The sequence below is a fragment of the Lagopus muta genome, chromosome Z (assembly GCF_023343835.1).
Source record: "Lagopus muta isolate bLagMut1 chromosome Z, bLagMut1 primary, whole genome shotgun sequence".
Classification (NCBI taxonomy): Eukaryota; Metazoa; Chordata; class Aves; order Galliformes; family Phasianidae; genus Lagopus; species Lagopus muta.
The window spans coordinates 1,675,048-1,702,828 of record NC_064472.1 but is presented as its reverse complement, the minus strand read 5'-3'; the positions used below and the strand labels follow the sequence as shown (position 1 = coordinate 1,702,828).

The following is a 27,781-nucleotide window of genomic DNA, read 5'->3' as shown; positions in this document are numbered from 1 at the left end:
CCCTTAATAATGCAAATGGGGCCACTGTTTCCATAGTTTCCATCCTCTTTAAATGTCTCTTTAAATATCTATTTAAATACCTAAATACAGTGAAACGCATTCATCCTCCCATGTCCACCCCCTTTCCCCTTGACTGCAGAAAGACGTGCAGAACAAAGTGGCATTGTGTTTCAGGTGTGGAAGAAATTGAATTCATGCAACTCATGTTCAGAGAAGATTTCATCTGTGACAGCTATTTTGGTGGGAACCTGCATGGAATATTAGCTACAGAAGAGCTTCACTTTGGTGAAGGCATGCATCGGAAAGCCTTCCGAAGTAAAGTGATGCAAGGCCTCGTGCCAGTTTTCAGTCCTGGACACCCTTGTGTTCTCAAAGTGCACAATGCTATCACGTATGGGACCAAGAGTAAGGATGATCTAGTTCAAAAGAACTACAAACTAGCACTGCAGGTAAGGCTTCCCAGCCCTTTGCAAGTGAAAACTGTGGAGAAAAGCTGTCTGGGAAATATTTAAACAGCTGACCTGTCAAATGTTTTGCATAATATTCCTTAGGAATGCTACGTCCAAAATACTGCAAGAGAGTATGCGAAGATATATGCAGCTGAAGCTGAACCTTTGGAAGGCTTTGGAGAAGCACCGGAGTGAGTACCATACACAAACATACAGATAGATTTTATGGTTTAACCAAGCAGCAGCTGAGTGTCATACAGCTATTTGCTTACTCATACTTTACTTATTTGCTTATTAGTGGGAATTTGGAGAGTGAATTGGGGAAAAAAGTAGAACTTGAAGATTACTAAGATGGAATAATTATATGTGTGTATATATACATATTTATGTACAAAATAAGTGGTGTACAAAACAATTGCTCACCACCCAATGCCCACAGAGTCTCCAAGCAGCAGCTGCCCCCCTGTTTTATGTTGTGTTTTGTTTTTACATATATCATATGGTTTGGAATCCCTTTGTCCGGTTGAGATCAAGTGTCCCGATTCTGTCTCCCAGTCCCTCACTGTCAAGACAGTATGAGAAGCTGAAAGGTCCTTGTCTCTGTGCAACCCTGCTCAGACACAGCTAAAACATCAGTGTTATCAACAGCATTTTCCTCCTAAAGCCAAAACACAGCATCATACCAGGCACTGTGAGAGAAAGTCAGCTCTGCTCTAGCTGAAACCAGGACAACTGGCCTGTGTGCAACACCTTCCCACTGTCTGCTGAGTGTGATTTCTAAAGAAGGAAGGGAATCGTTTCTTTCATATCAGAAATTTTTAATTCCCCCAATATGTGTACATCAGTCTAACAACTCAGTACGTACTCATCTCTGCTGCTGAGGCTGGGAGATGATACGTAGAACATTTGGCAATAGATGTTATATGAAGGATTTGCTGTTCCAATCTCAAGCTACTATGTAGGGTTGAGTTTGCAATGGATGGTTGAAATTCCATCTGCCTTGCTTATATATGCTTGACAGCAGGCTAAACCTCCATCTCCTTTTAGACAGTTGAAGATTTTCTCCTGTGCACTGATTACTGAAAAAAAAAAAATAATAATAATTAGAGCTGTGTTCTCAGCAGCATCCACAAAAAACTCAACTTGATTGGCTTAGGGTCCTATCCACAGACAAGGCATAAAACATTTTATGACTCATCTTGCAGACTCAAACTACAAAAAGCTAAGCCTCGCTAATCAAGTGTAGCATGTGGTTTAGTACTGCACCATATCTCCCCCTCTTCACTAATTAGCAGAATTTCTATTCACATCATCCACAGTGGCAGCCATTTCATGCTGCACCAGAAGGGAACAGGAAGGCTGGACCAAGTCCATCTGAGTACTTCGTGTGCAGTGCACATGCTCAACACGGCTGCATTATTTTATTTGTAGCTCTTAGATTAAACTGTCAGTGCAGTGAAGTGGCAGTGGGTTAGGGCAGGAAAAGAAGCACAGATCAGAGAAAAAAAATGAAGCTGTTATGTAAGGATTATAAAGGAAGCTAAATTGTCAAAACAATGACGTTTCACAGGGTGTCCTTTTTTTTATTATTTTTTTGTAATTATGCAGTAAGTATGGACAAATACATTGACACTGCAACTGCTTCTACACAGACACAAAAGCTTCTCCAAACAAATCATTTCAGCTCTACCTACAAAGCGACCCCTAGAAAGGCTCCTCAGAGCAACCTTTTCAGCATCAGTGGAGATAGCAGTGAAATCTTTCAGGGAAAACATTTGTGCTAATCAGCCTCCTGTTTGGAAATACACTATTCTTTACAGAATTTCTGTTCTAGAGATTTCTGTAGATGTGGGATACAATTTTAAAATGAAAGAAAAAGCATGTACTGCACAAAACCTAGAAGTCTGGCACAAATAGTAGGCACATGAAAGGTTCAGATCTGATTGTTTTATTCTAAATAGTTGGTTAGAAGACATCAGCTGGAGAGAAAAGAGGTAAAGTGCACGTAATTGTTTTGCTTTTCTGTTCCTTTCAAAATACTAAGTCTTGATCTTCTTTTTCTAGCCAACCCTTGTCAAAGCAAAATTGTATTTAAAGAAGTATTTTATAAGGAAAATAGAGCAAAAGAAAAGTCATTTTCATTCTCCAGAGTTGTCTTTACAGTTAAAGCTTTAATCTATCCGTGCACATCTAACTATAATAGAAAAATGAGAGAAGAACAGAGAGAGCTCTGCCCTATAATAAGTGGACTGGCATCTCAACACCTATGAAGGGGCAGGACAGAAAGAGAGAGAAGAGATTCTGTGGTGTTATGGTTACTTTACAGCGGAGTTCTATGAGCGCTTCTATTATCCCTGGACCTGTTTCTTTTCCTTTCAGAGTTCAGTGATATGAAACTACTCAGAGCCTTCTGTAATTGATTGTGGCTTAGGACTAGGAGACTTACACATAAGTACTGTTTATATATGGTTCTATGACCCATGATTGATTCTTTTAGTTATCCTTTTGGTGTATACAGGACACCTCCATGCATTCATAGCCCTGACATTTTCACCACCTAGTAGAGGTATGTCTGGAAGTAAACATACCACTCCTTTGGAAATGTTTCTCTAGGAGATAAGGCTGTTTGTAAGAAAGCAAGTAACTGGAAACCTGCTTTTGTAAAACTAATGACAGTCATTTCCCCCATTTGTTCTGAGACTGTGTCAGGAGTTCTTGTGAACTAGCTGGAAAACATGGTGATGTTCTGTGACAAACTTCAGCTGAATGGCTTTCCAAAATTATCTTACCTCAAAGCAGTATTTAATTCCACTCTAATACACACAGATGTGATTTTTTGCTTACTTCTAAGATTTCAGTGTTGGAGATTTGTACTGCAATATCAGGACACTGCCTAATACGGAGTTATCCCAGCACAAACAAAAGCAGACAATCTGTGAAGGCGTTTACTGCTTTCCAGATAGCAAGAGCTCTGCTAACCAAGTATCATAAGCTCATGGAAGCACAAAATGTCCTGGGTTGGAAGGCCCAGGTCCACTCCTAGCATGGACTAATTGCCCCCTACCAAATGACTATGACCAGGGCCCCATTCAGCCTCACCTTGAGTTCCTCCAGGGATGGAGTAACCCACACTTCTCTGGGCATCAGTGCCAGAGCTCACTGCTCTTTGAGTGAGGAATTTTTTCTCCTAAGATCTGACTTAAATGTCTCCTCTTTTCGTTTAAAATCGTTCCTCCTTGTTCTATCACTATCTGCCTGTTTGAAAGTCGCTCTCCTTCCTCTTTATTAAAAGCTCCTTCTAAGTTCTGGAAGGTTGCAGTGAGGTCTCCCCAGAGCCTCCTCTTCTCCAAGCTAAACAAACTCAACTCCCTCAACCTTTTCAACGCCTCAACCTCTCCCTCCATAGGAGAGGTGTTCCAGTCCTCTGAACATTTTCATGGTCCTTCTCTGGATCCACTCCAACAGCTCTGCATCCCTCTTGTACTGGGGACACCAGGCCTGGACACAGTACTCCAAATATGGTCTCAGAAGGGCAGAATAGAGGGGGACAATCCCCCACCTGGGATTTGAGTACTGTGGATCTCCTGGAAAGAGTCTGGCAGAGGGCCATGAAGATGATAAAGGGCCTGGAGCATCTCCCCTGCGAGGAAAGGCTGGGTGACCTGAGTGAGAAAAGAGAAAGAGCCTTGAGAAGATTGAGAGGGAATCTGATTAATGTTTGTAAATATACGTGTAGGAGTCAAACGACATGGCCAACCTCTTTTCAGTGTACTGTGGGGACAGGACGGGGAAAACTGCCTTCAACTGGAGCGTGGCAAGTTCCACAGCAATATGCAAAGAACTTCTTCATGGTGAGGGTGACGGAGCACTGGCAAAGGCTGCCCAGGGAGGTTGTGGATTCTCTTTCTCTGGAAATGTTCAAGGCGATGATGATCTCTGGAAGTCCCTTCCAGCCCCTACAATTCGGTGATTCTGTGATCCATCCTGCCCTCTGCCTTCCCTCTGTTGATGCAACCCAGAATACTGTTGGCCTTCCAGGCAGCAAGTTCACATGGCTGGCTCATGGCCAGCTTTTTGCTCATCTGAACCCCAAAGTCCTTCTCCACAGGGCTGATCTTGGAGCACACAGTAAGAGTTGTTCTCTTACTCTGTACTCATACCTGGGATTGCTCTGACCCAAGCGCAGCAACTTGCACTTGGCCTTGTTGAACCTTTTTTGGTTCATATGGACCCACCTCTCAAACCTGCCCAGGTCCCTTTAGATGGTATCCCTTCCTTTTGCTGTATCAACTGCACCAATCAGCTTGGTGTCATCAGCAAACTTGGTCCCACTATCTGTCTCACCGGCCTTAAGAGGGGCCCTGGGGGACGCCACTCATCATTCCCTCTGCCTGGAAACAGAGCCACTGACCACAGCCCTCTGGCTGTGACCATTCAACCAATTCCTTATCCGCTGAATATTCCACCCTTCAAATCCATATCTATCCAGTTTAGATCGGAATATTATCCAGATCTCTCCTGTCTTGGTAGCTGTTCCTTCGCTCTCTGTGATCACTGGCTAATTTGTTTGTTTTACTCTTTCACTGACTGAGCTTGGTGTATTTTATTATTTCGTATCCCTTAATTTCAGGATCATTCCTATTTTTCTTGTTCATCGTCCTGCCAACAATATCCCCTATGCAACAGTGGAGGAGGAGCTGATTGGGGAGTTTGTGAAATACTCCGTCAAGGATGGCAAGGAGATCAATTTCCTGAGGAGAGACTCAGAAGCTGGCCAGAAGTGTTGCACCTTCCAGCACTGGGTGTATGAGAAAACCAATGGGAACTTGCTTGTCACTGACCTGCAAGGTGAGTTATCTGAGCAGGGCAATAAAATGATTATATTCATAGTCAAACTGCATAGATGCTGAATTTCCAGGGACCAACTTCTGAGTGATATTCCTGGCATTTTATGGCTCCTTCTGTAACCGTGTAATGGGCAAAGCCTTCTCCAGATGGGAACAGTACCCTGGCCTATAACTGGAGATGTAATCAGGGCGTCTCTACATGTAGGTGTGGAGACTTAGCTGTTTTTGCTTGGGAGACTTAGGACTGCACTACAGGGATACCTTACATGGGTTGTATGCAGAAGCAGTATTCCCATGTTCATTTGGTTCATCTTGTGCTCAATCGACAGATCTGTTTTTTGCTACTTAGAGCGTATGTGTGGTTTGAGTCTGGCAACTCTGCACCATGCTTCCTGGAGTTGTGTATGCATGCTATTGCTCTGTTTCCCATGCAGGGATCTCTTATACTCTTAAATCACCTACAGACAGGGATTATGAAAAAATCTTAAGTACTCCCACAGCCCTTATTATCCTAATTTGTGCCTTACTGGAGAATTTGTCTGCCACTCTGCTAATTTCCTGTCCCTTATCATGTTACTACTTGAATCATTTCGTAGCAAGAGGAGAGAAGCAATGCTCAAGTCTGGATCTATTAAGCAAACAGAAAAGTTTCATACTTCAAGTTTTCAGTGAATGTATTTATGCAATAGCTGCCACAGTAAAAAGATAGTGCTGTGTGTGAGCTCAGAGGCATTGCAGCAGTGCAACCACATAACAAAAAGTACAAGATTAATTTCATGGTGCCGTCCCTCAAATTGAAAAACAAGTTGTTGTACAAAATGTTTTCCTATTCTTAAAACTTCAGTTTCAATTACTGTAGTGCCTAAATAGAAAAATTAGTAAAGGGGACACTGAAAATATTTTTACTGAGATCTTTTTCAGTATCATATAGACACTGAGATTTACTCTTTGCAAGAGCCTTTGGCGAAGAGGAGGAGTACTGCAAATACAGATTTTTTCAGACAGTTCAGATCACATGTATTCTTTTCATACAGCGTCTCTTGCAGGTCAGAATAAAAGGCACGAGAGAGAGAGCTAGGATATTTTCCTTTTTAGCTTCTTCTGAGTGCACTGCACTTACTTGTGTGTGTGTTACCCTAGAGAACAAATCACGTGCATGATTCTCCACTGTGTTAGCGGCAGCAAAAATGCATTGTGCACTACTGTGACATTTGTCAAATCAGCAGAGAAAGGGGATTTTAACCTAGATTATATTCCTGCAAACAGCAGTTTGGAAAAGGAAAAGAATTCTACACCCTTGTTAGAGTTGTTCTTCCACATGTCCTTTCAGTAAATCAGAACACTCAATATGAGTCATTTGGTTTATGAAGCCATCCCCCAGTTGTTAATGAAAGGCCTTTAGAATTAAAGATTTTGGGCTGTAACAACATCCTATTAGTGCTCTTTTCTTATATTTAAATACTTACTGTCTGCTCCTCGCTCAGGTCCTGACTAGGCTTCAAAAAACAGACTCCTTAAAAAAAAGAAAAGAATGGGGAAGAAATAACACTTGTGCCCAAACACTTGGCAGCCTTATCCTGAGACTGTACACAACACAATGTGTGCATATGTATTTGAAACAGAGAGAGGCAGGCCCTTGCTAAAGGGCAACCAAGAAAGGTGGAATCTTAAACCTTTTCTCACAGTGTTTAATGTGAGAAGGCAGGAAAATCAGGAATATCTAAACAAGATGACTCCTCCAATAATTTAAAGGGAAAACAAAGTCGTAGTCTGGGGGAAGCAAAATAGCAGAAATGATACCTGAATCTCTTGCAGGATTATTGCAACAAAGACAATACACCTGTAGTTGCTGAAAAGAAACAACCTGGTTCTCTTGCCATCTTGTCATTCTAGTATTTGGCTGCATTTTTCCAGGCGTAGCAGTAGAGATTTCCAGGAGTATTCTACAACAAAAAACCACACCATTTTCCTGTACAGTAAAGATGGACACTACACAAGTGGGTTCTGTCTATAAACAAGTAAACAGACATATTAATTAAGGGAATTAAGGGAAAAAAATGAGGTTTGAAGAACACTGAAGGATAAAAGGATTTTGGCTCCCTCACTCAACAAGTGAAAACAAGACAGCCCGATCAGGTGGATCAGCAAAGCAGATGAGATAGTCTTACTGATAAACATTGTGGCACAAGCTTGCAAAGCACCAAAACCACAAATCCGAAAACAAACAGCCACCTCAGGGCATGGGCACAAGGAAAGATTTGGGGTATTTCTTAAAGTACAGTCATGGAAGTGTATCCCCTCTGCCAGTGACTGTCCAGCTCAGGAAACGTATCATGCTCTCTTCATTTTGCTGTCTGTAAATTACCGTAATGAGATTGACATTTAGAAATACCTGGTGCTACACAGCATAGGCTATTTTTAATCACTGTACTTTAAAATGTTTACAAGAAAAAAAAAAAAGGTGGCTAATATTTAAAATGAAAGACATAGACTCAGTAAAGAATACTGAAGGGCTCTATGTATGGCTTTCTTGAATCTGAAAATATTCCTCGAAGTTCTCATGTAACACAAGCTGTTTCCTTGATGTCTTGTAGGTGTAGGAATGAAACTAACTGACGTTGGCATAGCAACATTGGCCAAAGGGTGAGTGAAAAACTCCTTCTCAACAGCATGGTTTTGCTTTATGCATCAAACTCTTCACACTGTGAATATTTTGGAAGAAAGTGCAGTGGAATTTATCCTTGCTTTAATTTTGGAATAAAGCATTCCTCCACTGATGCTTTTAACTCCTTTTTGTTCAGGCTTATGGGAATCCTTCCATCAGGGAAACAACAGTTGTTTTACTCTAAAGGCACAGATCTACACTGCAGATTGAGCTTGGGCTTTGCTGTATGCCTCCCTTAATAAAACAGTCCTATTCACAGTGCTTTCAGGTGATTTGCAAAGAGACTAGTTAGCACATTAGCTGGAGGAAAGTAGGGCTGAAACAAGCCAACAACACTGGCTCCAGTCTGTGCTATGATGGAAGGCCCTGTGTTTGTGCTGTCCATGGCTTCTGACCACAGAGGAAGTAGTTCTGAATCCAGTGAGCTCTCAGAGCCGGAGCTCCAGTTGGGCTTGCAATCACTAGCACCTCCCCCAGCCAATGCAAATGCAAGCTCTTAAGCATACCTCATCCTACTACCAGATCCTGCTGCCTGTGGCTCAGGTGATTCTTCCTCCCTTTGACTCTTTCACTGGAAAAAAAAGAGGAAATCTAACACTGGGCTGGAGGTTGTAGGGAAGGAGATGCCCTGAGCAGCAGGGTCAAAGTTTGTATTGCCCTTTTTTTGCAAGGAATTTAAAGGAATGGTGCTGGGACTGCATGAAGGAACTCAGCTAAAATCCCTCTTGCAGCTAACAAAAGTGCCAGTGCTTTAGAATACATGTTTACAAAAGAAGCTTTTATAAAAGATTATTTTCTCAGTTTGGAACTCTTCAAGTTAGTTTTTCCGCTTTTAGCCGAACAGAACAGAATGTCTTGAGTTGCAAGGGACTCAAAATGATCACTGACTCCATGCTATGCAGTGACATTACCTTGTCTTGAGCCTGTACTCTTGTCAGCTGCATGGTGGAAGGAAGGTGTCTGTTTAGCTTTGTATATACTGCTTATCTGATGAAAGGAGGAAGTGTGTTAAGAGATTCGATGGTATCTCTTGGCCTTCTCTCTCAAAGGTAGCAGTGCTGAGCTATAACAAAAGATCTTTTCATAACCCTTAAGGAGGCCCATTTGAGAGTATTTTTGCAGTGGCTTCAGACCTTTTGGGAAAATTTAAGCACAGGTATAAAGATTCAAGCTTTCAGTGTTCTAATATTTTTTGGCTTCTGATTATATCTCCAACAGTGCCGTTGATAGAAATAGGCAGCAAAGGCAGCTGTTTAGATCAGCTGTATGCTGGAAAGGCAAGGTGAGTGAGGGGGCAGAGGCAACCAAACACCCTGGTCCTGCTGTTGTCCTCTTCATCTGCACAACTGCTTGAAATGTCAGGCCAGGGGCTGCTTGTCCCAGTACAGAGCACAGCAACATTGATCACCGTGGGGAAAGAATTGTCACCACTGTCCTTCCCATTTTTAAGTCACAACAAGAACACCAACACTATTCCCCAGCTTTGCCTGCCTCCCAAAGTTTGCCTGTTCCCCAGATCTCCCTCTTGGAAGAAACTGAGATAAAGAGTATAGAAAAACACCCCGCTGGCTATTATCCTTATTCAGAGGCCTTTCACTTGAAATATGTTATGTTGTTTTTTTCCATGATGCAGTGACATCCAGAGATTTGATGTATCACCTAGTGATTTTCTTTGTGTTATCATTTAAAACTCATTAAGAAATATGCACTGATTCAAGCCTTTATTCATAGTGGCTGCAAAATTTTTCGTTAGAAAAATATACTTCTTCCAGTATCAATTTCTGTAAGAATTCTTTCTAATGACAATATATTATTCTTCCCCATGCAATGCCAACTGGCTCTGTTGTGTGTATTGCCACCATTCTGTTTCCTGGCACCGTACACAGCTTTCTGGGTAACTGCCAGTGACAAGAGCTTTTAAATTCATATTTTCCCTCGAGAAATTGATAGAAGGAATGGTGCAGTAAAAAACCCCTCACAACATCGTTTAAATTATTTAAAAATTGACCACAGCATATGCTGGGAAAATCCTTTCAAAACTTACATTGTTTCGCTCTTTTAGCTGTAGATCCAAGATGAAATCATTTGAAACAGCAGATGAAATGAAGTTGCATCATCCTGTTGTAAAGCAAAGATCATATCAATTTTATTTGGGCAGCAGTGTTTTCTGGAATCAGAAAATTTGTGGAAAGGCCTTCATTGATGTCATCTGGCTCAATATGAGCAATTTCTGCTATAAAAATGCATACTGAACTAAGAGGAAGGTGAAGTGAGAAAATATGTATACAGGGCAAGCTGCCATAAGGATTACCTTGGACATGCATAAGGGAATATGTATTCCCTTAACAAACAGTATCTTAAAAATGTTGATTGTCAATTTGTTTGACATTTAGCTAAAGATACTGATAGACAATAAATAATGTCAGATCCTGTATTTTTCTTTAAGACTTCTTTCCCAGAAAGGACAGCTTTGCAATAATAACCTGCCATTTGATGTTTTAATTAAGCAAGCTTGGATGAGGAAAACAAACAAGTACACAGAATGCATAATTAGAAGCTACTGCTGCCTTTGGTAGTGTGCATCCATGCCCGTGGAGATCATATATGGTGTATGTTGGGGAGAACATGCTTAACTGTTGGATGACATCATTGTCTGATGCATGGGAGTTGGAACTGGATGATCTGAGGTTCTTTCTAACTCGAATCATTCTATGATTTGGTTATTATATAATTCTCTGAACTAGAGTTTAATGTATTATCTGGTTATACTTTTAACTGTATTCTTAGAGAAGACACAAAGCTGATTTTAGTGGTTATTGCCTCTGCAAATTCCTGTAGTTCCCTCAACCATTCTTAGCAGAGGTAAGGAACTCACTCATGACGGGACCTCTGTCTCCAGTTCTCTAAGCCTGTACCAATGACATCCATGCAAAACAGAAACACTCTCAGGAAACGCTTCTGTGATCCTTAGTGAATGTAAAAACATCCAAATTGTTTCTGCTTGGAAAGGAAACTAAATACAAGGCTAATTTCGCTCCAACATTGAGATTGTGATCTGGGGAAAAAAGGAAACTGGAAAAAAAAATCCTGCCCGCATGCTTGTATGAGAATCAAGATGACAAGTAATCTAATGTTGTGCTGCAAACTGGTACTGATGACTTTGCAGAAGCCAACATGCAAACTATCATCAATAATTTGTGGTCATTATTTTTCCCCCAGTTTTTCTTGTAAACCAAGCGTAATAAACAGCATATACTAAAATTTCATACCCATGCTCAGCATTACTCGTTAACTTATTACTGTTACAGTCCAGGTTCTTTCAAATCTGACTTCTAAATGAGCATTTACGTATCATGTCTTTTTCTTTCCCCTCTTTCATGTAAGGCTGTGGAGAAACTGATGTTTTCAACATTTAACATCCTCCAAAGTAATTCTTTTATCCTTTCTGTGGTTGTTTTAACCGTAACTGGGAAGCAAAACAGCTGGAAGCACAGTTTGTCTGATGCAGTGGATTAGCTGCAGTACAGCTTCTGTCAATAGGGGGCAAAGCATAACTGAAAGCAGAAAAGCATGGAAAATATTTTTAATGCAGCCACTGGGGTGCACCAGAGTCAGGAAATCTGTCCCTTAAGTAAAATATTTTGCATGTTCTTTGGCAAACGTACACGAAAACAGGACAACACAGTGAGTAGCTGTTAAATGCAAGCCGTGAGCTGGTTTAGCAGCTGTGCACAAGTGCCGAGTACTTATCCAAGGATGGTAAATACAAAAATGAAGGAATCAGGAGCACAGTAGCCTGTGCTGTGTTGGTTAACACCAGTGCTGTTTTCCAGGTGTGGACCTGAAAATCTGGCTTCAAGATATCGATTGGTTTGGCTTGATCCAACATGGCAATGCCAGGCACTGGGGAGTTTAAGCTTGAGATAAATTCAGCACTCACCTTTCAGTTTTGTGAAGGATTTAGTTTTGACTAGATTTGGAAGATGGAATTCTGCCCTCATTTCATTCATCAGGCATCTAGTCAGTGAATTATAAGAACAAGTTGTACAAAAATGCAGATTAAATTTTTTTAAGGCTTGGAATAGTCAATAGGTTGCTGTTCTTGAGCAGAAAACATGAGAGCAGTACTGTGGAATTTAGAAGCCACTCGCTAGCGCAGACCTTCTCCCTGTTACATGCACCACAGGCTGTAACTGCACAAACAGTTTGAATTAAGCCTACAAATCCTGCCAAATAACAGGGCTGCAGTCGTTGTGCCTGTGCAGAACCAATGATGCAGTCTGGAAGCACACAAGGAGGGATATCTGGAAGCAATGACTGACAAACAGCAAACAGCTGGGAAATCTCAGATGCAAACCTTTGGTTTCACCTGTCTAGTTTTTCTGTGGTCTGCTGTAAGAGCAGGAGCTGCTTGGAGGCTGCAGAGCCAAGCTGGGCTTGATGATGACTCTCAGCTTCCAAAGAGGACAAGAAATGTTATCTAGTGTCTGACAAAAAGTTACTCCTTTAAGAAGTAGGAGCAGCTTTTAAAAAGCTGCTGCATGCTTTAAAAATCTGATGCAGCTTAAACAGCAAGTGTCAGAAATGAAAGACAGCAAGCAGTGGCAGGGTAAGGAGAACAGGGATGTATGGGCTCTGTCCTCTGGGTTTCCCAGCCTGCAAAAGAAGGGTGGGGTAACAATGGGAGATGGTGGCTTGAGAACTGTGGAGACTGGACAAGGCTGCTGACTCAAGTAATGCTCTAACATCCTTCCCTGAGAGTCTTGGTTCATTGAGGTCTTGTAGTCAAGCCTGGCTGAGGGAAGAGCATGGCAGAGAAGTTATATTTGAGTTTGGATGAAAACAGCCTCTGGTTCAGTTAGCACCTCTTTGTTCAATCTGGTCTCATCACAACAGTCAAAAACACTGATTATAGAGAATGGTGTAGAATGGATTTCATTTGTGTATTTCTGAGAAAAAATTAGCCAGAAGGTAATTATTTTGCCGACTAAATAAAATGATGAAGAATAGCCAGAACACAACCTGCAGACCTGAATCTTCTCAGCCTTTTTCCCTCTTCTGCCACTGCTCATGATCAAGTTTTCTTCACATCTTAATGGCTCTGTTTGAATCTGTTAGTGCCTCTCAAAGTGGTATGAGTGCAAGAGACTCGCTTAGTATGTTCAAGTTGCTTATTTGTCAGTAGTCATACTCTGTCTCCCCTGTGCTGGAAATGGGTCTTGAAATCCAATTTGGCTTTGTTTTTTTTCTTTGTTGCTACAGATACAAAGGCTTTAAAGGCAACTGCTCGATTTCCTTCATTGAGCAGTTCAGAGCCCTCCACCAGTGCAATAAGTACTGTGAGATGCTGGGTCTGAAATCTCTCCGATTCACTCATCCAAAACAGAGGAAACCAACGCCCATGAAGAGCAAAACTCTACCAAACTCACCAACTATTAAAAAAACAGTGTGCAAGAAAGTGAGAGAACCTAGGGACTTCTCAACTTCAGAGCACTGAGTAGCACTGTCCCATCGTATGGAAACTCCTCGTGGGGATATGTAATAGTGGTAGGCACCAATGTTCTTACCAGAGAATAACATTTGGGGATATTGTTATGAAGTCATCCTAATGCTGATGCCAGCAACAAAGAAAGGAGATGATTCTGTGATGTAGAAACCAGAGATTTAACACGAAAGCAAGATTTTGAAGATAAACTCAGCCACCTGCCTGGATTATTTTACAACTGTTCTATGCACTGGTATCTGTATATTTTGAGTCTTGGCCATTGAATGAGTCTCTGGAGAACATCTTCCCTTCTGTTTGTGTGTGCATGTGAACCTGTGGTTCAGCTGCAATGTAAACAACAAAATGTTTAAGATGCCACTTAGTAAAAATTTTGCACAGTATTGTTCGGACTGCTTTCTAAAAGATTTTTTCTCTCCCAAATCTTTGCATGTTGTACCACAGCTGTATTACTCTTTTCATAATAATGTTTTTTCCCACTCACGTGTCTTCCAATACAAGATAAAACTATTCATGATTGGACATCTGTGCATTCTCCACAAGAAGATTTCTAGGATCTTTAATGTTCTCACAATGTGATGTCATCAGCTTAAAATTCAGTAACGTGTGTGATTCTCCATAGCATTCCATGCTTCCCAAGAAAGCTTCCTTGACTCTACAGTATCCCTGTGGCACAGTACTGGATGTGTACCAGTCCTATTGTAAGATAGAGGCTCAGAGTCTGCATGTTGCCGAACAGCTCGGATGTGAAATAAGCCATTGGAGATGGAGGGTGTTTCAATATCTTGCAACATAAAGAATAAGTCAGATGGCTTTTCTGAGTCTTGTGGAGTTGTTTTTAAAGGAGCATGGGAGGTATCTTGGGACAGTACGTGACTGATAAAGAGTTTTGATTTGTCCTTATACCATTTATCCAGCGTATCAGCAAAAGGCAGTGTGCCTCCAGATTCGGCAGATTTGCTGCCAAAGGAGGGAACTATGCTTGTCAGAAACTGCAGCATGTTTCCTGGATGTTGCCAGTTGGAAACCCAACCTACATTGCCTAGCACCTGGAATAGAAACACCGAAAACATGGCAGGCTTCTCATCCCTACTAAATAACGGGTGGTGCAAGGAACCCAACACCTGAATGCAAATTTGAAGTGCAAGGAAGGTCAGTGCTGAGGGAAAGAAATTCTGGGCTACGTTCTGCTTTGTACTGATGAGCAGTGGGTGTCAAGTCGGAAACAAACTGTTTGGGATTAATTGACACTAGTAAAAGAAACTTCTCTGACTGCAGTTGAGATGTAAACGTCTAGAGTTGTTGTCCTCTTGAGTTATTGCCCCTCAGTGCAGTTACACCTTCAATTACATTGAAATATATTGACATTAATAGCTGCAGAAAGTAGATAACAATTACCCTTGGTTAAAGCCAACTGAAATCTATAACCTTGCCCTCCTGTGATTCTCACAGGTTTCACAGCTCTGAGGCATTTCTAAGGGAAGTAGAGAATTGAGTCTTTGCCTTTTTTTTTCTGCTTTACAGAATCACAGAATTCTGGGGGTTGGAAGGGAACTGTAGATATCATCATCCCTCTCTGGGCAGCCTGTTCCAGTGATCCCCTCTGAGCCATCTCTTCCCCAGGCTGAACAGTCTCAGGTCCCTCAGCCTTTCATCACAAGGGAGATGCTCCCCATCACCCTGCACTGGACTCCTCCTGGGAGATCCCTGTCTTTTGAATCAGGGAACCCAACCACAGTATTCTGGGTATGGACTCACTAGAGCAGAGTAGAGGGGGAGGATTGCCTCTCTTGACCTTCTGGCCACATTCTTTTTAATGCACATCAGGGTACCACTGGCTTTCTTGGCCACCAGGGCACATTGCTGGCTCACCCTGCTGTTTCCATGTTGGGCCATCCTATTTCACACTTGCTTAGCTGTCTGTTCTGACCTGCAGTCTGTCTTGTTTGTCTGGCAAGTAGGAAGTCTTTGTCAGTATCTTCTTCATGCCGGTTCCTCTCAAAAACTCCTTACTGACATTTCTGGGTCTGACAACAACAATAAACAAAATCCAGTGTGCGTGTCAGAAATAGGTGGGAAATGGTGCTTGATAGACTAGCTTTCTGCCTGTCTCTGTATTTCCATGTCAGATCTGTGGGGGAAAAAATAGGCTGTTAATAATTGCTGTCCCTTGTAGACTGATAATTAGGCACTCTTCCCACTTACTCCTGCTGTTACAGAACATACGAATATATCCATGTATGCTGTATCACAGAGCATTTGAGAAAATTGTTTGAGAAAGAATGAAAGCTGAGAATCTAATCTTAATTTTATACAGAGACCTGGACCATGAAATCAGACACACATGGATGAAACAAAGCTTCTACAAAACGTCTCTTTTTAAAAAATAATTGACTGCATGAATATCACGTTGGCATTGAGGTTTTAGAGATAACTCCCTGGAGCTGCTCAAGGCCAGGTTGGATGGGGCCCTGGGCAGCCTGGGCTGCTATGAAATGTGGAGGTTGGTGGCCCTGCGTGTGGCAGGGGGTTGGAGCTTCGTGATCCTTGAGGTCCCTTCCAACCAGGGCCATTCTGTGATTCTGTGATATGTGTTGCTATAGGTAAACTGATAATTTAACCTGACCTTTCCCAGTTTTAAGCAGATTAAAAATAGCCAGGCTCCAAAGGAAACATTTTCAATAACACCAAATGGATTTCAGAGTGTAAATCCATGTCTGCAAAATACTAGATGTCAGTTATCTTTTTGCTACAGGTGGGTGATACACGCCGTACCTTATCACCAGTGGAAATTGGCTGCCTCAGTTCCTTTTGAAATTGAACCTTTAGACTTCTGAAAATTCCTCCCCAATGGTCAGAAGTGTTCAAAGGCAGCAAGTTTCAACTGCAGGATTTGTGTCTAGTAATTTCCTGGATGACTGTATCATTGCAGCCCTTTGATACGTATTCTCAGCCTTAATGCACACATCAGCTTCACAAATTGCTTGGCCCCAGGTCTCCAGGGGAGGCAATTTTTGAAGGCAGCTGTTTCATTTCGCATGTTGTGCCTTGAATACTTACCCACTTGATGCAGAGACTGAATGGAAGTCAGCATTAGAAAAGACTGTGTTTCCCACTCCATCCCTCATAAACCATGTAGTAATAGAAAATTGCATACAATTTGTAGCAGGGGAGCTTTTCAGAATAACTCCCGCAGCTCAATCTCACATAACCCAACAGTGAACTGTAGGAATACATCTACATTGTGTCCTTTTTTTTTAGAGAAAGTTCAGTGTACCCAACACTTGTGTGGGTGTTGTAAAAGTCATGTCGCCCTATAATAAAAAGCTCAACAAATAGGCTGTTATTTGGAGTTTCAAGAGCACAGCAGCTGCAACAGGGAGAGAGGGTTAATCTATACTGCTATAGAGTACTAGGGGAAGGTTTGAAACGGATTTCACGCACCAGTGTTTGAACACTTTATAATGGATTTTCTTAGTAATATCACAAGTGGAACCTTGGGAGCCTGTACTGCCGTTCCACCAGTGAAGTACCAGCAGTGGTGACTGATATTTTGCATTCAGCTGTGGTGCTACAGCCAATTGCAGAGCTAGTCCAAAATGACAGAGTTAATCTACTGCTCTGTCTGGATGCTGTTCTAAGGCAAGTAACAGATGAGGTTCACTGAGTGGGAGGAGAGAAAGAACATAAGATGTTCTTCGAATAAGAAAAATTGCAATACCAGTAATCAGGAGAAGGGCAAGCAGGGCTGGCACAAGCTCCCTAGACTCTGCAGGCATAATGAGAGTGGGAAGGGATTTTATTCATTTCTCTCTCAATCAGAAGTTGAGAAGACAAGGTGCTGCTGTGAAAACATTACCCAGAGGGTCGTGCAGACAAGGTCACTTTCACTTTGCTTCATCAGAGCCAGAGAAAAGAGAAGGAGTTTCTGCTCTCTTGACCCCCCCAAAAGCTCACATGCACAAATATTGCTTCAGCTAGCAGGAAATTGCCTGCAAAGGCCTTTTTTAAAAATAAACCAGCTCTGCTCATTTCACTATGATTCTGCCATAAAATTCTGTGTGAAATTACTGCGACCTAGTGAGTCTTCGGCAGCGCAGTGCTGGCTCTGGGAGCCTTTCTGTTGCAGCTGTATTCTAATTGTGTTGATGGATGACTGAGGCTGTTTTGTAGCAGTGGCAGAACAACGTGCCTTGTTGGTGTTAATGCTCAGTGCTCTAACAAATGCCCTGTTCTTCTGTGTTTGTGCTGCATGTTTCGAGGATGGCCCTCTGCATTCTGTTCTTCGCCTGCTCCTTTCAGAGAAGAGATAGGACCCAACCTTACACTACATGGTAGCCCAGCCCTTATCTTTCCTTTGCAAAGATCATATGTAGCACTGTAAAATAAAAGGGAACAGAGCTGAAAGCATTTGAAATCTGAATAAATTATGTTCCCAGATAGATGTAAAAGCTTTTCATCAGAATTTTGAAAGGCGTTTTGTTTGAAAATCACAATCATCTCAGCCAGTTATTGTTTGAAACACGTGTGTTTTACTTTGGTGCAAAAATAAGAACCAGGCTTTGAGTTCACCAGGTAATTGGCTGCAGTACTCTACAGCAACGGTCAATCCAACAGGAAAATCTCAGTCCAACCTTGTTTTCCAGGGCCAACCACAGCTGCACTGACTCCAGTGAAATCCATATTCCTAACACTGGTGGTGTGATTCCTGTAGGTGACTCTTGTGTGTTCTGCAGTAGGGATCTGGAAAGGCACGTGGCAGGGTGTGCTTTTCCCACATACAACTGTGGGTCTGCTTATAAAAGGAGCCTTCCTGAAATGAAGAAAGCTTATTTATTCCTCAGTACAGCAGATAAAGGCATTGCTATAATTCACTAACTTCTCTGACTCGAAGTCTCATCTACCAGTAGCTATTTAGTGTGATAATGGCGTTTGATAGATTGGACACAAACACCATTGTCACACTCCACAGCTCTGGCAGCAGATGCTTAGCCCATGGTAGTAGAAGTAAAGGCACACAGCATGGAGGCTTCGGAGATCTGCAAAACACAGAAAAAGACCACGTGTGTGTGATACTTAATATGTAGCACCTCAGTGTTCTCACGGAGCATGAGAAATAGGACTCAGCTTTTTTGTGTCAAATAGCTGCAGTAATCTAAAAGATAAGTATCTAAAAGATAAGTAGCTTTAAGTGTGCATTTATAGGCAAAGGAAATGGACAGGCGCCTCGAGGAAGTCATTGGTCTGGTCTTAAGGGATTTTGGAGGGAGGGAGGAATCATCCTCCGCAGGGACTGGTGCCTTTCTTACTGATGGACTCAACTCAGTAAGTGCTTTTCTTGTATAGAGTTTTGTTAGATCATAAAGTCAGTGTTTGTTTCCCATATGCATGTCTTTGCCAGCACCTTACAGCCACCTCGCTTAGAAGGCAGCAAGGTGGCCTTTGCTTTTCCTCCTCATTCATATCCAGCAGTGAAGTAAGCAGTGTTAGTGAGGTACACAACTACTGTTTCCTCTTCCAGAACAATTTCTTTGTTTGTTTGACAGGACAGAGTGCTTTTCCATATTTAACCTGCAAATCAGGTAACATTTCTGTATATCATGCCTATTCATGAGGACTGGTCTAAGAGTACAAAATGCTTCCTGAGGATCACCTTATGCACAGTGATTTGCTAAACCAGTTCAGCTGTGTGTCACCAGCACGTCTGAATATTGCAAAGATTCCGAATATGCAAACATTCCAAAGAGGAAATAGAGAAAGAAGAGCACGGGGAAGGAAGCAGATTAGAAAATAGAGCCTCGATAGCCCTTGTACCTTGCTCTTCTCTGCATCCACTTTCTCCTCAGTCTATAAAGCGTGTCACCTAGTGTGATGCCTCCGCAGGAACATTTTGGGTACTAACTGGAAGAAACAGTGACCTATGCAGATAGAAAGCAGCTTTGTGAGCATGCAAGCTGGGTAGTGAATGTTCATCAGTATCTGAGGTAACTCACTGCCCTGGTACTGTGTGATTCTCACACAGCAACATCCTTAGCACCTCCGCTTTATCCCCAGAACCATGTTGGCGCTCCCATCACGCCTTCCAGCCGAGAAACAAAAGGGAGAGGTACACACCTCTGTCACTGACTCCTTTTTAAAATCTGAATATTTGACAGAACTGAGTCATGTTGTCTGAATGCAGTACAGCTGTGAAGGAAAATCACATTTCTGTCCTTGTTCAGAGCAAGCGGTCACTGATCTAAATATCAGCTTCTGGAAGAAGGAGGAAAGGAATTCCCTGGTGTGAATCAGGGCATGCTGAAGCTGGTGAGAAGTGCAGGTCCTTCTCTCAAAAGAGGAGGTTGTGTATGGGCAGCTACCACCACTGAAACACTGGAGCTGGCTGGGGGGAGGACAAGGCTCTGAAGGAAAAGGTTCAGCACAAGAACCTGCTCTCCAGATGGAGTACAGATTGAGGGCTGCCACAGGAACAGCAGCCCTGGTTTGAGAAAGTAATACGGAGTGCAGCAGCAAATGGTGAAGTTAATGGCCTGGGGGCTTCCAAACGCTGATTTCCATATGCAGATGTTCAGATAGGGAAGGTTAGCTTGCTCCATTCTACAGCAATCAGCAGAGGGGAGATGCACAAACTGTCCTGCTGCCCACATGGATTGAACACCCCTGAACCACCAGCACACCCTTCACAGTGTAACAAGTATTTTTTCTTCAATCCTAACCTTTGGATGCAACTTTTTGTTGTTTGTTTTGTTTTTCTTTCTTTTTTTCTTTTTTTCTTTTTTTTTTTTCTGGAAACTTTCTCATAAACACAATCTATTTCAACCCGTGTGGATCTGCCCATGCAGACTGACAGTCTGCAGAGCTCTGGACCAGCTTCACCACTGATTTACAAATGCATATAATTGAACCTATGAGTAAGTGTGACTTGGCAGCACGAGCTGAGTTCTGAGCAGCCTGTGGCTGGCAAATAGCAAAGCTATGAGTGGCTGTGAGCTGCTTACCGTGTCAGATTGCTTTGGGTTTTGAGCACGATTATTACAACTGCTCTGCTATGCCCACCCTTGCAAGGAAGTACGCCTGTAGATGCTTGAGCAGGCCTGAGACTTATCCAAGTGCTTTTCACCTTGTACTGACTTTAAGTCTCCACGTGCAGAGGGGGAAATGCACACACAGAGTGGTGGGGTGGTTGCAGACCCAGCCACACGTTGTGCCACCAGGAAATCACAACTACAGAGGAGCCACATCCAAAGGAAAGGAAAGGGCCTGAGCACATCCCATGCGTCAGAACGGCACTGAGTGCTTTGAATTAATGATGGGAAATGCACAGTTAAACCCAGAACACTTGATATCCAGTCAGGGTGCTGCTTGCATTTGCATACTTGAGGTCTGTGAGGATATTTTTGATGAATGTGTCTCCGCTTTAGCTACTGATAGTTGGAATCAAAGCCAAGGGGATATACAAATACTGTACATTTCTTTCTAACTCATCATGGTAGCAGTGGTCTTCCCCCACCTTTACCAATACACATTTTACTCAGAATTAAATCTGTATCAGAGAAGAAAGGTAAAAAAAATTCTACTCCATTTAAGCCCTCCAACCTAAAGTGAGTCAGATCTGGCATATCCAGAGCAACACGTAGCAAGGCTCTGGCAGAGGCACCTCAGGGCTTTGCTGCAAAATACAGATGGCAGCCAGATAAAGAATGCAACTGCAGCAAGCAGCTTCATAGTTCCACAGCTACATAGAAAAGGGAATATTTCCAAGAATAAAAGTTAGCGGAAGAAAGAAACACGGCAGCTTTCAGTATTGCAATGGAGCGAGAAAACCAAAGCAACAAAGGAGCAGCAGTACGGGGAGAAAGAGAACACAAACTGTCACAGAAAAAAATTCTCCTTTTTGCTTCTCTTCTGTTATCAGAATTTTTGAGCGACGAAGAAAATTGCAAGCGTGAGAATTTTTCAAGAAGCGTAGCAGCGTGGGTCACAACATCTGTCCTTTTCATACCTTCAGGCTTGGAAGCATCCCTGCAAGCTGTGAAGCCTGGCTACGTTTACTACCAGCTGTGTTTAATTCCTAAGCCAACCTAATCCCTTTAATAGAAAGTGTAGGCTGAGATCACTGTGTCCACGGCATTAAATCCGGCTGAATCAAACAGGCCATTTGCACATCATGTGTTATTCCAAAGTGCTGCCTATTCGAAAGACACATGCACTACTCTGTTAGTCCGTTTCATCACTCCTTTCCCTCACGTGAATCGAGCATGGGAAGGCACTTACCGTCGCAGACAGGGGTCCTGTGTTGTGCCATTGGGATCTGTCAGAACTCAGGTGCTGCTGTGTGACGTGTTGCTGAGTATCACTGTGCCCGGCTGGCTGGAGAACCTGGCTTTCTTTTACGAGATCACAGCAGTGGCCAGCTGTTCAAGGCCTCTGTTTCCAGGGGACACCTTTGCCTTGCCCTTTATGGGATCCTGAGGTTTTAAAGTAAACAATTTGTTCTCTTTCTGATAAGTCATATTAAAATATTGATCTGGGGGGTGGGGGATGGCTGTCACTGCACAGAGCCAGGATCACCTTTATTCAAAAGGAGTAAGGAATGGGGGAAAAAACACTGAAAGCTCCCTTTTCTCTCCTTTTTTAATGTGGGCTTCATTTTCCAGCGTCCCTATGACCTGGGAAAAAAGCCTGACTTCAGCTAGGAACAGTGATGGCTAAATCAGGAATTACACACAGGCTTCAGGACCTCATGCAGATAATCAGCAGCCAGACCACTGCATAAACCTCCAAATTTAAGGTGTTTTTAATTGCACATTTTTGGTGTAGGCTATTATGGGATCTGAACCTGAACGTAAGCTGGGGTCCCATTTTCAGTACAGTAACCTTCCTGAGAGTTAACCAGCTGGCGCTTCACTGCTAGTGTTGACTGACATGCTTCTATTCCACTAGAATATAAATATTTTGTAGCAGACTTGGGGAACATTGATATTGAAAAGAAAATACTGGAATTATCAATACAACGCCTCACATAAGCAAAGAATCAGGTGGCTTTACTTATTTTGGATGGATGAGTCCATTTGGCAGGTGAAAAACACTGGAACATCAGATGTGGAAGGCAATCTTTACCTTGCATTCTTGTTGCATTAAAGCTTTAGTTGCTGGCAGACCTCAAACAGAGCACACATACATTTTCTGTCCTTCTTAAGGACCTCACCACTGCCAGAATAAGACGAAACCATTCAGTGCATATGAACTCCAGGAATCAGAGCTCTCTTTCCATGAATACTTACCACTGCCTTTATAGTTCAAGAATAATTTTTTTCCCTTACGAAGAACTGCAGAATCTATCATAATCAGGGCATTGTGGCGACATGTTTCTCTAACCTTAGTTGTAAAAGCAATGTTGTTACCTATTGCATATGACATAACAGCATTGCTGTACCATTTCCAGTTTTGTTGAAGATTATAATTAACAGCAAGCACAAGTGAATAACGTGACAGGTGACAGGTAGTAGGAAAGTGAAGAGTGAATGAGACCAGAGAAGAAAGCATGTGCTTCATCCTCAATGTCAGGGTGTTGGAGAAGGGTACTGAATTAAGAGTTTGGTAAGAACACAGTCATAGACTGCTTGTTTTTAGTGAAGAATGTCTCACCTGGGATAAATACAAAGAAGGTGGAATTAATGGTGGCAGCAGCAGCAGCAGTAGTGGTGGTAGCTCATGGTCTGTTCAAATAGTAAAACAGGATCTGGGGAAAATCCTTATTTAGAAATTACTGCCAACAGCACACGTCGTTCTCAAAAGGCAGAGATGCATCTACATGAGGTCTGTCAATATGCTTGTTGAAAACAAGAGAGCAAGAACACCTTCGTGAAAAACAAAACAGAATGCCACGTGTTCTCCAAACACAGCAGAGAAACCCCAGCATGTCCTGGGATTTAGTCACAGGGAAACAACACTTGCTCAGTGTTTCTGGGGTTGTGCTTCTGAATAGAAGCTCTTCTTGACATGGTAACCTGCCATTGTAAGTGAAGAACAGCCCACTGCATGCAGAGCCACTGCTAAGAATCTGAAGCAGCGCTGCAGCATTCATTAGTGTTGCAGTCCGGTTTTAGTCCAATTCTTTGTAATTAAACGCCAAATTATTTGGAAATTCCTGAAAAAAAAAACAAAAAGAAAAAACAAACCAAACCAAAAAACCTGCTTTGTTCAAATGTCAGCAAAGGGGACACAAGGACAAACAGTGCAACACACACTGCGCGTTCATCCGAGGGCCAAATTCTTGCCTTGAAAATACGTAGGGATGACCCAAATCAAAACTATCGTTGAATTTCAATCTGGCTTCGAAGGTGGCATTGCTCAGAGCAGAGAAGTGGGCCCTGTGATCCCCCAGCGTCCTTTCCAACCTAAAGGTCTGTGATGACTCTGTTTTATGTTGCAGCTGCTGTTGATTTGTGTGCCGCTGTGCACTGAGATTTGGCCCATCCAAGGGCTCTTTCCTGTCACCTGTCTCATATAAGATACAGAGGATGTAAAGTGCAAAATCAAACTCTGAGGAATGTAACCACTTCCACACAGAAAGAGGGAAAGAACCCCCAAATTGAAGGAATGATAATGCAGAGGTGTGTGGGTTGCTCTGAAAGTAATGCCTCCTATTTATTTACAGAGAAACAACAACAGACACAAAGAGCACAGTAACACTATTTGATGGAGCAAATTCTCAACTACAAAACAGTATTTTTCACCATAGTCACCACCATTAGGCAATTCACATGGATGAGATGACCAAGATGCTCTTTATTTTGTGGTGTGACAGCCATATGTGGCTGTCCAGAATATGGCTTGCCTTTCATGTTGCTGTTGCCACTGTTGTGAACCAACATAAGAACACAGGAGGCATTACTTTTGGAGCAGCCCTTCCATAAACAGGGCTTTCCATTCTGGGAAGTTTTTCATGCTGTGAAGTTTTAACAAACAGTAAGAAACTGTTTAAAAGTATGTTTTGAAGTTTTATCTCAAACTGGAGGCATTCAAATCAGAATTCCTTTACGTATCCTGAAAGGAGCTCCCCTGATTCTGCTTTTGTTCTTTTTATGCTAAGCTCAAAGTCAGGATAGTATAAAATTTCCATGAGGAAAAAAAAAAAATAGCAACAAAAAGGGCCATGCTGTGCAAGAGGAAGTGAGAGCTTTCTCTTCCCTGCTGGGATGTCCAAACACTTCATGCTATGCAAAAGCCTCAGGTCAATGCTGCAGTTCTGAGCGATGGACAACTGGGCCTTTGGAGGGGAAGGGCCTTAATGTGAGAGATTCTGACCTGAAAAACACGATGCTGTGAAATGTAGAGGCGTATGAGGGTACTACAGAGGGACCAGCCCAAGGAGAATCCCATTTTGCAGTCTTGTGGAACAGATATGCAGAAATTCTCTTTCCTTGGACTCCAGCCTCAGAACTTAACTATTGCAATGAGGATTATTCACACGTGAGAATTTGAGCTGTGTCTGTACAGATCTTCACCCCAGTTCTATCTTTAACGAGCATAGAATCAATACAGTTTTATGCTGACATAGAGTTGGCTAATCCATCTGTAGAGAACCTCACCAGTTTCCAGGTGTGGGCATAACTTGGTTTAAAACACTCAGACTAATCACAGTCCAAGTTTTAGATCAGACGCTTTGATGTGTGAAGATGTTGAAAACTGACCTGTATTGAGTTATGTCTGAATCTTCCCTTTGGTGTAAGCTATTCACTTCACCATAGCTATGCTGATCTTCGTCTCCTTTGGATATGACCATATATAAACATTGCTACAGGAATTCTTGGTTTGAAAGTGGGCAACAACGGTGTTTGTTTATCTTTCTAACAAATTCTTACAGTATTCAAGGGGCAACAAACTTCATGAACGTTTAAGGACGTTTGCTTTACCAGCATCACTGCTGTGGTACAAAAGACAAGAAGTGAAGTGCATGTAGTGCTAGGGCAACTTATATCGCAGCAGTGAAAATGACATGACCTTTCTTAGTCAATGGTAGGGGTTAAAGATTACCTGTTCTGGTCATTCTGACTACTAGAAAGATTAACTTAAAGCAGTATAAAGTAGAGCAAAGGTATTTAACCTGGAAGCCGTGATCTCTCCTGATTACTTCTCGGGCTCAGTAAACGAAATTGATTTGAATTTCCCAATCATCAAATTCATTTCATCAGTTCTGGATCATCCTGGCGTTCCCCGTTAAATCTGACAGGTCAGGCATGAATACATAAGGCTAAGGATTCTCTTCAGGTTAAAGGTGTAAAGCCTGAATGTACTGTCCTTAAAATCTGTCTGCTTCCTGAGCAAAATGGCTCTGGATAGAATTAAAATAATCTCTGTGCGTGCAGATCCTCTCTCCCTTCCTGGATGGCACAGGAGGTCCATAGGCTTCCCTCTCTACGTCTTTTCTGAACTGGGGTATCAGTTCATTGTCCTGCTGTATGATTTCTTTTGCTCTGCCAGTCTTTAACTGTATAGAATTTAGTCACCGTGCCATGAGGTTTTCCACTCCTTGTACCACCCCTTTCAGATACACTGGATGCAGAAAGTTTAACCTTAGATCTGTAAGTCATAGAGACATAGAATCATAGAATGGCCTGGGTTGAAAAAGACCACAGTGCTCATCCAGTTCCAACCCCCTGCTATGTTCAGGGTCGCCAACCAGCAGAGCAGGCTGTCGAGAATCACATCCAGCCTGGCCCTGAATGCCTACAGGGATGGGGGCATCCACAGCCTCCTTGGGCAAAGTATGAGATAATTATTTCAGAACTGCAGCTCTAAGTCACTTAGGAGTCCAAATCCCAGGAGCAGTTAATCTTCAGGACTTGACAGAATAAGCCAAACTTTTGCTCAGCCAATGCCACCTACATGAAAAGGAGGCAAAGAAACAAAAAGGAAATAGACAACGAATACAAAAAGATGAAAACACAGCTCGTGCCAGCTCCTCTGCTCTTAACTGCTATTTGCTCAAACTTTTCCACAAGTGGTGAAGTTCATTCTGGGTGTGAATGCTTACAATGTGCTGTGCTTCAGGTGAAACTTTTCTGCTAGTACATTTTGAAAGAATTTGGCATGGGCTTTGACATAATCTTTCTTCTTTTTGTCTTTCTATAAAGGACAATTTCGGGCTTAGAAGGTTCGGGCTAAAAAATCAGGAAAACAGTGATTTGGTATTTCTGTGTTGAAGAGATGACCAGTTCTTGTGCCGTCAGTTTGGCCACGTTGATGATGATGGGAAAAAGAATTCCTTTTGTGTAGGGCTACGCACCAGGAGTGCACTGAGCCAAGGGGTAGCCAGGAAAAGGATACTGAATGCAGCTTAAGAGTTGCTTTTTTCTCTCTTATTTGTTCATACAATCACAGAATGGCCGGGGTTGGAAGGAACCTTAAGGATTATGAATCTCCAACCCCCTGCCACACGCAGGGCCACCAACCTCCACATTTCATAGCAGCCCAGGCTGCCCAGGGCCCCATCCAACCTGGCCTTGAACACCTCCAGGGATGGACAGGGCATCACAGCCTCTCTGGGCAGCTGTTCCAGCACCTCACCACTCTTATAGCAAAGAACTTCTCCCTGATATCCAACCTCAATCTTCCCTCCCTCAACTTCAAACTATTTCCCTTTGTCCTGCTCTTATTTACCCTTGTTCCTCTCTATCTGTCATAATTACTAATATCAATGCTTTGAAGACAAAAAGTCTTTTGATTTTTTACAAAATCAAGAAGTCTTGATCATTTGACATGAAAACTGCAGACAGCTCACTAGCTAAATGCAAACATTCCATAAACATCATATTTAGTCTTACTGCGCAGTAGTGATCCTTCAGGTTACAAATTCATTTACTGTCCCGTGCAGCAAGAAGTTGAGTTTCACATGGCTGTTCTAGGCCTAGCTGTCATAACTCTACTGAACAGCTGTCGCAAAGTCCTGTTTTCAGGACCACAGGTAAATAATCCATGTTTCTTTTTGCTTGTTTGTCTCTGGGTAGTTGCATTCCTGTTGGAGTACGTCTGCAGGGGAGGATACAGGAGTTCTGGGTGCAGCTGATTCTGATTGCTCAGATGAGTGAAGGTGATGAGAGTCAGGCATCAGGACTCTTCTTTGTGTGCCAAGAGATTTCTACTGAGGAAATAGGACTAACGCTCATCCTGTGAAAAGAGTTGAAGAGCTCTTGGAAGAAAAGAAGTAGGTTGTATTTGTAAGTGGTGACTGCTGTGGGAAGGATGTTCTTTCGGAAAGCAAAAGCTGGTTTTCAATTTGAAACCTATTATGAATCCACTGGCTGTTGGAAAT

General features: G+C 42.4%; 1 protein-coding gene across 2 annotated transcripts in view; it reads left to right on the top strand.

Annotated features, from left to right (window-relative positions):
- The window catches only part of ALPK2 (alpha kinase 2), a 41,771-nt gene extending 26,799 nt beyond the window's left edge, over positions 1-14,972 (top strand). Inside the window, exons 7-11 of one of the 2 annotated variants that reach the window (XM_048931552.1) lie at positions 175-449; positions 552-640; positions 5,080-5,297; positions 7,891-7,939; positions 13,224-14,972. In XM_048931552.1, coding sequence (XP_048787509.1) covers positions 175-449; positions 552-640; positions 5,080-5,297; positions 7,891-7,939; positions 13,224-13,458 — 866 coding nt within the window. In that variant the 3' untranslated portion in view covers positions 13,459-14,972. The remainder of the gene's footprint in view (positions 1-174; positions 450-551; positions 641-5,079; positions 5,298-7,890; positions 7,940-13,223) is intronic. The other variant, XM_048931553.1, reaches the window with a different exon arrangement.
- Positions 14,973-27,781: the final 12,809 nt, after the last annotated feature.